This window comes from Malus domestica, chromosome 16 (genome assembly GCF_042453785.1).
Source record: "Malus domestica chromosome 16, GDT2T_hap1".
NCBI classification, from domain to species: domain Eukaryota; kingdom Viridiplantae; phylum Streptophyta; class Magnoliopsida; order Rosales; family Rosaceae; genus Malus; species Malus domestica.
The window spans coordinates 3320126-3336197 of NC_091676.1; the positions used below are offsets into that span (position 1 = coordinate 3320126).

The following is a 16072-nucleotide window of genomic DNA, read 5'->3' on the forward strand; positions in this document are numbered from 1 at the left end:
AATAAAAGTCAACATGCAATTATTTTTACCATAAAGAGTTCAATAATTCTTGGAGCAAGCACTTTACAACCGCAATTAGACTGCGAACCATAGTTATTTATTTCACCACTAAAGTCTAGTGAAGTAGTTACTTTAGGAAAATAATATCAACTGTTGGTTAATTCTAATTGAAAAGAAAACTAATATAATCTCGTTTGGAAGCATTTTTAAAATAATTAAAAACGTTTTCGTATGTTTTAATAAAATACCAAATAACATACCTACGTATATTTTTCATACTTTTGTAATTAATGGCCACAAGTACACGAGGCTGACAAGACATCAAACACATTCATTAGTTTTCCGAAAGAGAAAAAGAATCCAGTGACTTTAAAATAATTGAACGAAGAGCCGTATAAAATAAAAATCTCATGTACAATTATTTATAACAACAATAAAGATGACTTATCTGTCAGCTTTTCGTATGTTTTAATAAAATGCCAAATAACTTTATTTTGTACTTTTGTAATTAAGCCAACCAACATTATTTTCGTACTTTTGTAATTAATGGCCACAGGTACAGGTACAAGAGAGTGACAAAGTGGGTACAGAAACATTCAACACTATGGATTGTGGGATCGCATAAAGTGGGCCCCACCTTTTTGGTGGGCTGGGCACGGCCCAACAGCAACAGATGAGTTTGGCGGCGACGAGAAAGGATACCCACTACAGGTGCGCGGCTTCGAATAGTCAAAATTGCTCTTGTCGCACATCCATCCAATCACCACAAGGGCGCTTCTCCAGTGCACATGTCTATATGTGTTAGGTACTCAAGCGTACTCAAGCCTAAGGGAAAAGCCCAACCCAAAAGACTAGTCCAATAGGTGGGAGGATCCCTTGCACTTAAATACCACTACACAATTTCTTTATGTAGCCGATGTCGGATCATAACAATATGCACATGCTATTTACACATTTACTGCTTAGCTGTTAGATTAATCTTAACGGCTGATGTTGAAAACTTAATTTATATTAGAACTGGATCTTTAAGACACACCAGGATCGTTGAAACCCGAAAGTTGCCACTTTTTCCCTCTTTCTTTTGGTCACCTCCCATACCTCTCCCCAAGGGTAGTTGGCAATGGCGGTAGTGGTCTAGGTCGAGAAAGGGGCTGAGGTTTTGGCTGAGAGAAGGGAGGAGAGAGACAAACTACCGGATTATGTAATGGGGTGTGATATCCACACACCCTATTTTACTTCTCACACATCTTTTTTATTTTCAACTGTCAGATCGGATGAATTGAAGAAAATCAACGAACAGAAATTATCAAGGGGTGTGTGAGAAGTAAAATAAGATGTGTGGATAGCACATCCCTTTTGTAATTCAAGTTTTGTTAACCCAGTTGTAACTTAAGCTAAAATTTTATCTCCCTCGTTCATATCAATCTACGGTTGTTATTTAGGCACGTAAATATCATGTGAATAAACATGTGCACTAGAGAAAAATCCCTCGCAATAAGCATTAGTTGGACCAACTCATGTAGGCCCAAGAACGGGGGCACAGCCTCTCTCTTTTACTAGGTTTTGTTATCTCAGCAAAATAAAAAAAAAATGAAAAATAGTTAAAATAAAATATTTTACCAAATAAATAAAAAGGAATTCGCATGTAAAATAGATTATTAGAGTAAGAGCATTTTAGTAATTATATTGATTTTCATTCCCGTTCATGTTTATTATTAAACAACTTATACGGTTCAATACTATTCATACTCTTCAAGTCCAGAAAATTTCAGGAAACAGTTTTTAACAGGAATCCGATTCTGATTCCACCCCATTCCAACTCCACGATTCATTTCGACTCATTCATAATATAGATTAGTAGACGAGCCATAAATGTAAAGATATGGACAAGAAAATTCAATCAACACTTTTGAAATTGGTGACTATAACGACATTATATTTACAACTTTTTTGGTATTATAATACAACATGAAGGGCATGGGTGAAGAAAGAAGAATTTCCAGCTTCCAATTGCTTGATTCAACCTAAAATCACAAGCAACTTAAGAGTTGTGGAGCTGCTGGTCTTCAGGCCTACTTTACACATGATATATCGGCAGTCGCTGTTCAATGCAGACACGGCATATGGGGCACTTTTTACACTTCTCACAACAAGTGCTGAAAATGCATTAAGAATAACGAATTCGATGAATCAAATCAACGTAAATTGTATACGCCGGTAAAGAATGTGCTGCGAGGGTGTGAATGGGTGAATGGGTACATGAAGAAGGTACCTGCAAAGAACGTGATGCCGGCATGGAAGCAGGACTATATTAATCTGTTCTTCAAAGCATACTCTACATAGGATCTTTTCCTGCAGGATTCGGCGAAAGCAGGTAAGGCTCGTGGCATTTATGAAAACAACCTTGAAATTTTCGTTATTCGTAATGTGAAAATATTAAAAGTCAGCAGTTGAAACATTACATTCTGAAGTCTTTCGTACTCCTGCTGGCTAAATTTCGTGACTTCCGTTTGCTCACTGAGTGCAGCTTGCAGTTTCCAAACCTGAGATAGGAAAATAGAAGTATTTAAAGAACTATTATTAGCTGATATTACATGTATCCAATTATCCAATATCAATTAGACAGTAAAAGACTGGTGAAACCAAGACAAATGGTTCGATTAAGAGGCAGCTGTCGGCCAAGAGAATAAAAATTAGTGTTTACCTCCTCAACAAGGTCCGATCTAGGCAACTTCTTCACTATATCGGGTGAAAAAGTGTTGTACCTGATAAAAAGATCGAAGCAAAAATTGACAACGATGACTCTACAAGATACATCTATTTTCATGCAATGTAAATGGCATCTATATATGCAACAGAACTTACAAGGGGAAAAAACACATGAGAATCAAAACGGCAACATATTCTATCAGTGCAAATTAGTTTGTTTAGTTGATTAAGGTCATAGCGGGGAATCATTTTAGCAACTGACGCAATGGAAATACGAGGCACAAACAGCAGGACCTGTCTTGATTACTGAAGGAAGAGGAAGGAATTTAAAAATGTATAGCAATAACTAAATTTTAATTTCAGGTGAAAAGAAAAGGACCATTATAATTTCGTTGAGAAATCCTTTATATTAGTCTTGCTGTTTCTGAAATTAGAGAATCAGTACAGACCAACCATATATTACTAAGAGAATATTTGTAAGTGCTTTTCGCAGCATACAAACACTCCTTATAACCAAATAAATGCTTCCGTTAGTGTTTGCCTGAAACAAATAGAAGCTTTTTGGGGTTAGAGCACTTTAGTAGGTGCTTCTCCAAGAAGTGCTTGGGAGTGAATATAAAAGAAGTGCTTAAGCTTCCAACAAAAAGTGTGATTGATTGATCAAAAGTTAAAAGATGGAAGAATCAGTGTTCCCATGTCAGAAAAGAGTGAAAGTATGTGTGTGCATTAACAAGCCTTGCAGAAAATCCAGCATCTAATCTACAGATTCTACACAACATTTTGAGGTCCTTAAAACTTCTAAATAAGAGAAAACAAGGACTCTTTAATATTGTTTCAATAAGAAAGCAGGAGGTATGGAGAAAAATTGCCTAAATATTGCAGAAAAAATGCAGTTATGAAGAGTGTAGAAATCACAGACCCTGAAGCCCCTGCACAATACAGTCTAGCCTGTTCCTCTCGACTTCCTTCGTCAATCGACCACCAGCCCAATAACCTGCCAACAGGATGGATCATAACTAACAAGCCAACAGGATGAAATGAATCATAACCATCAACAATGGCCATACAATAACTTTTGTTTACAGCTTTTTGGAGTAGAGATCTCCAAAGGATATCTAAATTTTCCATTTCAAAGAAATGAAGCCTTACCTTGAACCACGGCGATAGAACCCAAAATACTCGCGAACTTTTGATGCTATGTCCACGTATCTTACAGAAAAAACTCCATTATGTACTAAAAGAACAATTTTCTCTGTTAATCTATATGCGGAAAACAAAAGACCAGCTCCTTGCAGTAAAAGAAGAGGAGCAAAAAGAACTGGAATTGGGATATGCCTAGCAGCCGATGGCCTCCCCTGAAATGATAGATATACTTGAGACGATGACATGTTGAGAACATTCCAAACTACCAACAAATAGGTTCTTTTAAACGTTGAATATACCTCTAAGTGCATAAAGAGTAGAATCTGGAAAATGATTAGAGGAACTTTCATAATATGCCCACCGATATCCTGCAGGCTGCATACTACTGTCTCGTCTTGATCTTCATCTGAAGAAACGACTAAGCCACTATTCCAGTCAAGGTATCTTACGTTCATTGAAGATGAACAGGGTTCTTGAATATGAGCGTGTCTGTGAATAGCTGGATTATACCACTTCGTGCAAACAAGAAAGGCAAAACCCTGTGCAATTCTGTAGAAGGATATACAGAGGTTACTTCAGCAGATGAAGAAAAAGAATACTAAACATTAAATTTGAAACATTACTGTATACACAAATGTAAACGTAGTTCCAGTACCCAAAGTTTATGAATAAGTCCCACCAGCCTAGAGCAGAAATATCACCTGTACTTAATCAGGCCGAAGCAAGGCATCATGACATGTTAATGTTATTGCTAACTGTAGGCTAACAAGGATAAATCACGCAGCAACTACAGCTCAGAACTAAGCTTACCGTTTATCTTTAAAAGAGTGAATACTGTGGCAGCAAGAAAGAAGACCATGGATATAGAAATCCAGAAGTGCTGGAAGCCAAAGATTGTTAAATTTAGTATAGAAAGTATAAATGACTTTAAATTCATATCATTTCCATAAATACAATGTACAAAGACAAGGAATATATCACGCACCAATTACCATCTTTATATTCACTGCCTGTCCAAGGGAATGCAGCTTTAATTTACTTGTACCATCTAATATGCATACTATTCGAGAAAGAAACGTTCTAACTGCCATTAATTTTTTTTTTCTTTCCCAATAACAGATATAATTATCAATTTTCAGCATGCACACATAAAAGTTGCTCGTAATAATACAACAAATGTGCCAGAACAAATTGACAACCGTATATTTCATGTCATGCTCGTCACTTGCATTCATTTAAGAGAATTATTACTAAGAATAAGAAATGCACTTTCCCAACTCAATCATCATATGAAAATATAGTGGAAAACACTTACAGGAAGCGTTTCCCATATCACATCATCGTTTACGTGTTCATCGTCTCCAGGCATTAGAGCCTTACACATCCTACACAATAGAAACATTAATTACTTTAGCTGTATTACAATTCTTTTTGTCGAGAGCTGTATTACAATTTACTTAACTGAAACATCACATGATACATTGCAAGTTACACAGCCTTGCAGAAGAAATTAACAAGATTTTTTTAAGCTCAGGTCGATGTTCAAATTTGGAAATATGATTGGAAGAAATAGAGATACCTGACATTATCAAATAGAATTGCGAGTTCAAATGCCAACAAGGGTGCAAAGACAATCTTCAAGCTTACAACTGCACACACTAAAGTTCACCAAGAAGTAATCATAAGTGACTGTCAGATAATTCATTTATCGACCAACCAAAAAGTAAACTCGTTATAGATAAAGAAGATGATTTCAGTGATCCTTGTCATTAAGTATGTTGCCTGTATACCATATCTGCTCTGAAGGTATGTACAAAGCATTAGTTCAAATGCGACAAGCAACGGTGTCGCCATGACAGCATGAAAAGGTGCCCACTGCCCATAAGAAAGAAATATTTACTTTTTTGTTGCTCAACTTGAAACATAAATAAATAAATTGGATTGTCTATGGAAAAATGATAACACGCAGTGGGGACAAATGCAGAAAAAATGGAAATACAATCTCATACATTGCGATCATTAGGCAGCTTTGGAGCAGGTAACGAAAATCTGCCCCGTGCTACAACTACATGGAACAGCCAGAGAGGGGAAAATATGATCCTGCAGTATTATGAAAACAGAACACTATATATTCAATCAATCCCGAAAAAGTCAGCTGAGCTTTGGAGGTTTAAAGAAAGTTAAAGTTATGCTTCATCAAAGATATTCCAAACCCTCGAGACAATTACAAGTAACAAAACCAAAACCATCATGCAGTTTTCTTACATGAGACGTCCTCAAAAGGTTCTTTCGACATTCTTCACTAATCAGCTACAACTACTATGCAAACGCAGCCGCCAGTAAAACCATGGAAACAATGAATGGCTTACACCTTGTTAAGTTCTTAATTAAATTGGTACGTTTTCAACTCTGTATTTTTTTATAGATTTGGCAGTGCATTGGTCAGTTTGAACTATCTTGCAAAATGGAATCATTGAGCATCGAAATTTCCGATACCGGAACATTGTAGTCCACATAAGAACTTGAAACAGAAAGCATAACGAAACCTAACTAAAAACATCACATAAAATCCAAAGATCTCGAGCAAGAAACTTCCACGATCACTGACAATTTGAAAATGCATGCCCAATAGAATCAACTACGAGCCCAAGAAGGAAACTTTTTAAATTAATAAGCAGAACCCACAAGTTTTTTACCGGAAAATTGAGGGGGATTCTCAGCAATTCACTCTCTAAACAAAGAAATTTGAACCCACAAAGGTAAAAGCTTCACAAACTCACAAATGGGTCCCTTTAGTTTGCGAGAACAATGCAGTAAAAATCGAAAAAACTACAGTATCTAATACTCTCTCGGGTAATAAAAAATTCAAACCATCCGTTTTTCCCCTATTATTTTCTCTCAGTTTCTCGGCAACCAAACAACAGGCAACAAAAACGCAGAGGGAATAGAAAATCACGAACCACCAAGGGTAGCGGACGGAACGGTGGAGCTTGAGAACGAGGAGAGTCGTGAACGTGAAAAGCGACGCGTGGGCGACAAGTGTTTGGAGAGACTTGGCCACCGACCGCCACGTCATCACTCTCCTCTGAACCAACATTTCCTGAAAGTACTGCTGCGAAGAAATTGAGGTTTTCTGTCTGCAGAGGACGGAATTTACAGAGGAGTGTACCGAAACGGAGAGAGAGCAGAGGAGCGAAGAAAAAGGGTGTCGGAGGTCTCAAAATGATCAGATAAAAGACAGGAAAGGAGACTTCTTCGAGGTTATGTTTGAAGCGTATTTCGTCCTTCTTTCTGTTTTTTATTTTTCGTTCTTCGACTTCACTTTCACGCTAAAGGGTTGCTTGCGGGAGATTTTTTTTTTGACGAAATTGCCCTTGAATTACACTGCATATATATATATACACAGAGAGCTTAAGGGGAGGGATCCTCATTTTTTGAAAAAAATAGGGATTAGGTATGGGGCCCACTTCACATCTAATTTCAACAATCCGAACCGTTTATTTTATTAGTCTCGATTCATAGATCATCCGTGCAAAATATTAGCTAAATTGGAAATGTTTAAGACATCTAATTGAGTTCAAGGAAATTAACGAATACTTTGTTCTATAAGAAAATATGAAATTTGATATTGATAATTAAATAGGCAAATGGTTTCGGATTGAATTGAATTTTTGCAAGGATGATCTATGAATCGAGACTAACAAAATAGACGGTTCGGATCGTTGAAATTAGATGTGAAGTGGGCCCCACACCTAATCCCTATTTTTTTCAAAAAATGGGGATCCCTCCCCTTAAGCTGTCTGTATATATATATATATATATATATTTTTTTTTTTTTTTAATTTATTATTATTAAAGAAAGCGAAGGTGCCCTAAACTTTTACGACTAATTTAAGAAAAAAGAAGAAAGTTTCGAAACCAAGACGTATATGTAAAAACACAACGCTCCGTCCACTGGAGTGCATGTATGTATTAGTCTTTTAGAACTTCACATCATACAACGATGATTTTGCAACCTACCCTTAATTAAAAATACAATTAGAGAGATACTAAAATGATTGTTGTATGATGTGAAGTTCTAAAAGAGTAATACATATTTGTAATTGGAATAATCAATTTTGGGTTTGATTGTGATGTTTTAAAAGCGGATAAGATTTGAGAGACATTTGCTATTGGAAGTACAAACGGGAGGCACTACTGTGATTCTTTTGATTTAATAGGGTAATGTGCATTGGCATTTTGGTTGCGGCATCTACTTTTGTCTATTTTGATGGTACTTTCAATGTGGTTCTTTGTCTTTATAATTGGAAGTAAGGTTCTCTCCTTTCTTTATTTCTCTCACGTTTCTTCTTTTTTGAAAGAGATTATCTCAAAGTATGATTTTCTGAAACTTATGCTATCTTATAATTTAACATCAATTCTTGTGCAAATATTGTACCATAAATATGAGGTGGCAGAGAGTCTAGAGAGTCCCCTTCGCATTTCTCTCTTCGAAAAGTTTTTTATCGAAGTCCACATCACCAGCGTTTTCTTCCAGCACATTTATTTTTGTAAGACATTTTGTTTTTGCACATCGTGAAAGTGATCAGACAATATGCTATTTAATTGAGACGCAGTTTTAATTCATAATATTCACGCTTGAGTATAGATTGATTTTTCTATCTTATACTTTTATCTGATATTTAGTAAAGCATCATTTTCAATTAAAAAAAATTTTGATTTAACTGTGTAGTATATATATCTTTTGCTTTTCCTATTGTTTTCTTCTTTTTCTTAGTTGCTGTCAAAACATAATTGGCTCGTTTGTTTAGTTTGGATAACTCATCATATTCAATGAGTGTTAAATAATATGGACGGCATTTTTTTTATAAATATTTTGTCTTAAAAATGTCACGAAGAAAACTTGTTCTTCTTAAACCAACTATTTTAATGAGAATTACAAGGGATAATTTTTCTTCATAATATGCCAATTAAAGGTGCGTTTGAAAGTATATGACTGAAAGCTTTTTTTGTAGAGTAAATTGTAGCTATAGTCCTTTAACTTTAACTCAATTGGAGCAATGGTCCCTCAACTAAAAATCCATTACCTTTGGTCCCTCAACTTATCAAAACGTGCAGCTATGGTCCCTCAACTAAAAATCCATTACCACTGGTCCCTGAACTTTAATTCAAGTGGAGAAATGGTCCTTTAACTTTAATCCAATTGTAGCAATGGTCCTTACAATATAACTCGTTTTGACAAATTTGTTGACATAGTTGACGAAAAGAACCATAATTATACACTTTGATGAGTTGAGGGACTCTAATTATATAAATGGTCATTCCAACATAGCTTATTTTGACAAAATTTTGACAAAATTGATGAAAATGACTATAGCTACACATTTTGATAAGTTGAGGGACCAATGGTAATGGATTTTTAGTTGAGGGACCATTGCTCCAATTTGATTAAAGTTGAGGGACCATTTGTACAATTTACTCTTTTTTGTATGAAAGTGTCAATCATTATTAAAAGTACAAGTGAATTATAGAAAAAGCACTAAAAATGCTAACCTTCAGCCTCCTCGCCACAAATTTGGCAAAGCTGCTTTTTTTTTTTATGAAAGTGTCAATCTTTATTAAAAGTACAAGTGAATTATGGAAAAAAGCACTAAGAATGTTAGCCTTCAGCCTTCTCCTGGCCACAAGTCTGGCTTCCAAACCAGCAACGGGTTTCGAATTTGAAATCTTTAGTTTTTAGTTTGAAAGAAGTCTTGCAATTCATCATGTACCATTAGGCCATCAGCTCGTGGTTTATATTACTAAAGTTGGGTTATTATTTTATTTCTGAATGGAATACGGGCCATTGAGAAGTATTGAGGTTTTGATTTCGTAACAAACTGATCACGTAATACGTCGGCCTATGTTTCCAGTCCACTGAAAGATTAGATCACGTTAACCCAAACTCTAGGGCCCAAAACCATTCAAGACCATTACGCTGCTCGGCCCAAAATATACATCTCTTCCTATTTACAGCCTACAGGCGGATTTGTGTAGGAGTCAGCGTCTGTAATTGCTCTCAATTGAACTCATACTGTGTGGAATACGAATTTGGAATTCTTTCTCAATCATTGAGCCACCCGACAAAATACTTAAAAAAAAAACTTATACATTGTGGATAGATTTGACTTTGTTCATTGCCATTGGCCAAAGTTGCATGCATGCTTCATCTTGCCTCGAGGAGGAAAAACTATACTCCTAATTCATGGTTCCTACTACTAATTAATCGCCAAGCCTTAATATCCATTTAAGTTTTATAATTCGATCATTGTGTGGCTTACAATATCATTGTATATTAATAAAAGTAATCTGAAATTATGGACAACCTTATTGTTGATCAATTAATCTGACCAATTTCTGTAGAACAACCATATTTTAACGTACTATTAAGTACTGCTGCAGCACCCCATGCTTATGAGGTTAGTTTTCCCATAAATTATATAGGAACCTAGTGCATGATATCTAACTACAATGTTGGAAGAGGCCGCATAGGCGCCGATCGAACAACATATACGATCGAGCTATAAGGCAATATTTTCATGCAATGACGTTGTCATAATTAATAGTTTGTACTTCGAGTACGTAGTTAGGTAATTAATTTAAGTTAATTTGTGATCCCCCAACCAAAGATAAGAGAGAAGGCCAAAATGAAACTTAATTAAGGGAGGTGATATATTGTGCATCTTCATGCAACCATGCAGATACGTAACCATAAGACGCTAATTGCCTTGTACTTTTAGAAGATTATATTGATTACTCCATATCAACTTGATATATATAAACATCGCGCGCGCGCATATATACATACACACACACACACACATATATATATATACCAATAACCAATTGCATGTATGATATATTCCTCCAAGAAATTAAAGGGTGACAAAATAAACAGAAGATAAAATAAAAGATCCAAATTAAAATACACAAAACATATATGTTAATATGTAGTAGAATATGTACATTCATGAGTGGTACTTGTGCTCTAATTAAATCAGTAAATATCAGTAATAAAAGTGGTCTGATAAAACTGAAACTGGATACCTCGCACTCGCCCATTAGGGTTTTGATTGTTTTCCTTTCCCAAACAATAGAGCTCATTACCAAAAAGAACAATAGAGCTCTGTACGTACGAATTGTAGCAGTAAGAATAGAGAGTGGTACAAACTTGGTGACCAGTGCTGGTGGCCAATTTTGTTGTGGGGACGACATTACACACCACATGACAAAACGACATCGTCACCATTATCATTACCACAAGAGAGCTGACTAGTGAAATAGTACCATATATATGTAGTTCCAACAGTACCACAACTGTTCTGATCAATTCTCTTATTAGATAGAGAGTGATCAACAAAACTAGTAGCAAAAAAACAAAAACCCCAACACACAACACAGACAGACTGCAACTTTGAGTTGAAAGCGGATCAAATCAAAGACCATGATGCAGTTTAGTTTCTATCTTTGGATTTTATATAAGGTTTCTCTCCTCACGAAAAAGATCCTTCACTGTTTTTTCCCTTCCTAGCAAACCAAAGCCCTTCTCTCTCTGCATATCTCTCCATCTCTCTCTCTCACCAATTTTTTGGAGTAATGCAGGTGGTACACAAACCACACCATCATTACCCATTTGTGCACTCACGGAAATACACCACAACAAACACGCTAAACCAACCAAAAGAACAAAAACCACCAAGAGAAATAAAAGAAGTTTAATTAAAACTAGTAAACCCTAGGCATGATATTAATTAGTCAGAGGGACCTGTGTTCAAGGATATTGATGTTATTAGTCCTTTGTCTCTTAGCACTCCCTGTGGAAGATTGATCCTGATCGCCGCAGCCGGTTTTCTCCATGACAGCCTTCAGTGCTTCTTGAATCGAGCTTTTACAATACTGTTGATGCTGCATTTGTACTTGCTCTCCCTCGCTACTACTCGGGTCTTCTTCTCCGGTGATGAACAACACGTTCTTCACACGTCCGCCGAGTGTGGTGATCTCGGCCTTGAGCGTTCTCAAGCGCAAGGCTTTCAACGTCTTGATTAGGTCAGGCAGGAGATCCGACCGGTCCTCACAGCAAAGCGAGGCCTTTATCACAAACTTACCATCCTCGTCCGATGCATCGTCTACTAGTAGTTCGTCAGTTTCGGTCGGTACTGGACTCGTCTCAGCGATCAGGGAAGTTTGGCGTTTCAGCTCTTTCACATGTTGTATCACTTCTGCTAGCAATGACGCTTTGTCCGTCTATATCACAAAAACCAAAAAGAGACTTAACAAAAGCACCGCCTATATCGAAACCCTATTATTTGGTTTAATGCTTGATTAATATTGCATTACATCACTAAAAAATTAGGTTAATTAATTAATGTTATTTTGAGCAAGTGACCTTCTACCACACTGATAGAGATGAATGTTGTCTTTACACCACAACGTTGGTCGAACCTTGTTGGCTTCCTAATTTAACATTTAATCTAACAAATTTATCAGTTGACACAAAAAAAAAAAAAATTAATGTTATTTTGATGAATGGCGGGGTTTTTGAAGGAAGAGCATGGGATGGGCGCATAGTGACTGACAAGGGTGCTACTTTGTCTGGACTTTAAGTTCTTTGATTTCTCGAACATGGTTTGACTGATGGGCGATATATATGATATTTCCGGCAAGAAATTTCCATGGGAAGCTTTTTAACTGCTCCATGGTTCCTCTTTATCATATCAACCCTTCGACATGACGCTTACTCTTCCTTTTTCATTGGTTTTTTCCTTTTTCCTTTCTCACCTCGGAACTACCACACGACTCAGAAAGAAGAACCCAAAAGAAACAAGAAAAAGATGGAAAAGCTTATTCATAAAATGTAAACTCATTTCTAATGAAAGGTAGCTAGGTCTTGACTCTTGATGAAAGTGTGCATAATCTTAACGCCTACTAGAATCTTAAGATCCACAAAGATCTTGGATTGAAATTGAAAAGCTAGCTCATTTCAAACAAAACAAGAGAAATCGAAAAAGCGTAGGAAAAAGAGAATAATGTCACACCCTATATAAAATACAAAATGTTGTAGCTCGCTGGAGATGGTGGGTAGGTGATGGTTAAGAGGGGCTAGGTTCAGCGTTCAATCTTCTGATGTAACAAAAAAGAAATTATGTTGTACACGCATGATATATCACATATATATGGCTGAGAGGTGTTTTTTTGGGTCGTTTCCTTGTTATTATTTTCAGTATATACTTACTTTGGTGGTGCTGGGCAATAAGCTGCGCAACTTGGCGAGATGGTTGTTGATTCTCTCTCTTCGTCTCCTCTCAGCCTCGCTGTGACTCTTAGAAGCGGCGAGTGCCTTGGCGTCCATGATTTCTTGGGCAGTCAACTTACCTAACTCGGCCTGAAGACCGAAAGCGCCAGAACCCGGTTGAACCATCGGTCCAAGTGTCTCAGACAAGATTCTGAGGTGGTGGTGGTGGTCAGACGCTGAACCGTCATATGTGAACTGGAGAGAAGGAGGTCTTCGGTTGAAGAAAGAAGCATAGGATGATGACGATGGAATTTGGGGAGGAGTTGGGAGGAGAAAAGGATCGTGGGCGGTTGGGTTGTAGATCGGTGGGAGAGTCCATGGCTGCAAGATTGGAGTTGGAGGAGGAGGTTGATGATCATGTGGAAAAATCAAACCACCTTGTTGGTGCTGTTGCATCTGATGATGCTGTTGTTGTTGGAGGAACAAGTGTTCTTGAAAAGCTTGTAGGTTTTGGATTGACTGAGAGCACTCTCCTTGATCTTCTTCCTTCCCACACATCATCTTCCCTTCTCGTGTATATTTCTCGGCTTCTAGCTAGGGTTTCATAAAACGATGAAACTAATGATTGTAAAAGCCAAGGAATTGAAGACAAGGATGAAGGGGAATCAAAGGAATATCAATATATATATGTATATGTATATGGAGGGTTTTGGTGTTTATGGATGATCAATGTTCTTCTATCTCTCTATAGTGGTTTTGTTGTTGTCTCTCTATCTCTATCACTCTGGTAGGTTTTTTGATCTGCCACGCCTTTGTGGGCTTTGTGTTTGTGGGGGTGATGACCCTTTTTATCCTTGGTTTTCAACTGAGTTTCCCTTTTCCTTTGTGCTTTGTTGGTATCTTTTTGCTTCCTTTGTTTTTTTTTTTTTTTTTTTTTTTGCACTATCCCCTCTCTCAACTCTTTTCTCTCTCTCCACCCTTTCCACCACTCTAAATACATAGTCTGTTGATTACTGCTAGTCTCCTTTCCCTTCTTCTTACGGCATTCTCTATCCATTCCATTCCTGTAGCTTTCAGGGTGGGGATGGATCCCTTCTCTACTTTATTCATATTTCCTTTTCCAATATTTTCATTTTTTATATACACATTATACATAATTTAAACATAAAAAAGCATGATCTCCATGTAAATAAAATAGCAATTTCTTTGTTGCTTTCTGTTTGGTTCAAAGCAAATAATTACTCTCTGGGAGTGCAGTAGTACTACTTAGAGAGAGAGAGAGAGAGAGAGAGAGAGAGAGAGAGAGAGAGGATTGAGTGGAAGGAGGAGAGGTAGCCAGGGATGGGAAACACAAGCAGGCAGCACAATTAAACAAACTGAACACACAACACACAGATTGTCGACCAACAAAAGACCAAAAAGGTTGAGAAGTATCATCATGATAAAAGGCTTAGCCAAACCCTTTTTGTTTTTCTAATTTTTTTAATTCATTTTATACATTGTTATATATTATTCAATTTATTTTCCTGATTTAAGAATTGGCCTTTCCTTTCCTATATACCTCGGTCAAGTCCCCACGTTCTTCCATACTCTTGGCTATTTCCATGCCACCCTTTCTGCTTCCCCAAGACTATGTAATCATTGTGTCTTGGAGCACACTCCACCCCCTTCTCTCTCTCTCTCCCTCCTTCTCTCTCAGTATTATACCTTGGCTTTCAGTCTCATGTCGCTACAAATACATGGGGTATAATTGCTTATGCTTTTTCTGGTCCTTTTGAGTTTGAAACGTTGTACAATTCCATTATCATGAGATATTTGGGGAAGAAGCAAGTTCAATTTCAAAGGCATCTTTCATACTCCTCCACTAGACTCAATTACAAGGTGAAAAAGTAAACTATATAACACTAAATTGTTAGATTGATATATCACTATACTAACGTCTTCAATATAATATAATTTCTTATTCATAACCCCTTATATGTCATTAATTATAATTGTTGTAGTTTATTTTTTGGTCACATTCCAACAAGGACAAAATGATGAATACATAGGGGAAATATGAAAAAGTGTATATCACTTGGTAGTTGGTAAGATTTCCCATTAAAACTTGAAAGGCCACAGCAACAATAACACCAAGGGGAAGGAGGAAGGGGAATAATTGATGTTTCCAAAACACTTTTAGTTTTTGTTGTGTGGCAACTGGGCACGCCATTCCAGGCCCCTCCCTCCACTCTTGTCAATGTTGTCGTTCTCCTAATCTTGTACCAGGAGTCCTAGTTCCCTGCCCCTATTGGTTGCTGGTTGGCAAGAGTGTAAACATCTTCTTTTGTACTTATCATGCCTTTGTGGTAAAAACAAGATACAAGAATATTAACATGCCTTAAAGCTATTTACTGTCAATGCCTTCTGGGTAATCCCACAGTTAACTTGAATATGTGCTTATATTTATAGCAGCAGCATGGGTAGCCAAAATCACTAACACTAATTACTTTTTAGTGATTTCCCTTTCCAACACAATAATGATTTTTTTTAGTGAGAGAGTGATCCCCATTTTTTGTCTTAATTCTTTTGATAAATACTTTTAATTGATAATGACTTATCTTTTTTGGGATAATGCTAGGTTGATTAAATTTTGTAAATTAAATGACATAAAAGTTGATGATTGAATTATTACTTAAGTGTTGATTAATGTGTTTATTTTTTATTGGTGACACATCATTTGGTTGCAAATTTAGTCTACCTAACATTACTCTATCTTTTCGTTACATTGGAGGAAATTAACTTCTAAACCCTAATTCTAAGAAAATTTTTAGGGGAACACAGTTCAATACATCAAGTGTTATAATACAATGGTTGAAAACTTTTTTTTCAAGTATCCAGCCACTTGTATTATGACACCTAATGTACTGAACTGTATTTCAAGTACACTAAAAAATCTCTCCCTAACCT

At 36.6% G+C, this 16072-nt stretch overlaps 2 protein-coding genes across 3 annotated transcripts; both read right to left on the reverse strand.

Annotated features, from left to right (window-relative positions):
• Positions 1 to 1895: 1895 nt before the first annotated feature.
• Positions 1896 to 7159, reverse strand: LOC103431904 (uncharacterized). 2 transcript variants are annotated; one of them, XM_070815569.1, is made up of 14 exons: positions 6813 to 7159; positions 5862 to 5952; positions 5643 to 5727; positions 5432 to 5501; positions 5168 to 5237; positions 4663 to 4732; positions 4508 to 4553; positions 4152 to 4401; positions 3859 to 4064; positions 3629 to 3703; positions 2705 to 2765; positions 2463 to 2543; positions 2273 to 2352; positions 1896 to 2156 (listed from the first exon to the last, which is right to left on the reverse strand). In XM_070815569.1, the coding sequence occupies exons 1-14, from the start codon at positions 6947 to 6949 to the stop codon at positions 2078 to 2080; spliced, it is 1401 nt and encodes a 466-aa protein (XP_070671670.1). In that variant the 5' UTR covers positions 6950 to 7159; the 3' UTR covers positions 1896 to 2077. The 2 variants fall into 2 exon arrangements, with proteins under 2 accessions (XP_070671670.1, XP_028952058.2); XM_029096225.2 differs by having other exon boundaries at positions 5432 to 5510.
• Positions 7160 to 10774: 3615 nt separating this feature from the next.
• On the reverse strand, positions 10775 to 14079 carry LOC103402730 (transcription factor bHLH30-like). Its single transcript, XM_008341485.4, has 2 exons — positions 13124 to 14079; positions 10775 to 12135 (listed from the first exon to the last, which is right to left on the reverse strand). Exons 1-2 carry the CDS (start codon positions 13682 to 13684, stop codon positions 11647 to 11649), a joined length of 1050 nt encoding a protein of 349 aa, XP_008339707.3. The 5' UTR covers positions 13685 to 14079; the 3' UTR covers positions 10775 to 11646.
• Positions 14080 to 16072: the final 1993 nt, after the last annotated feature.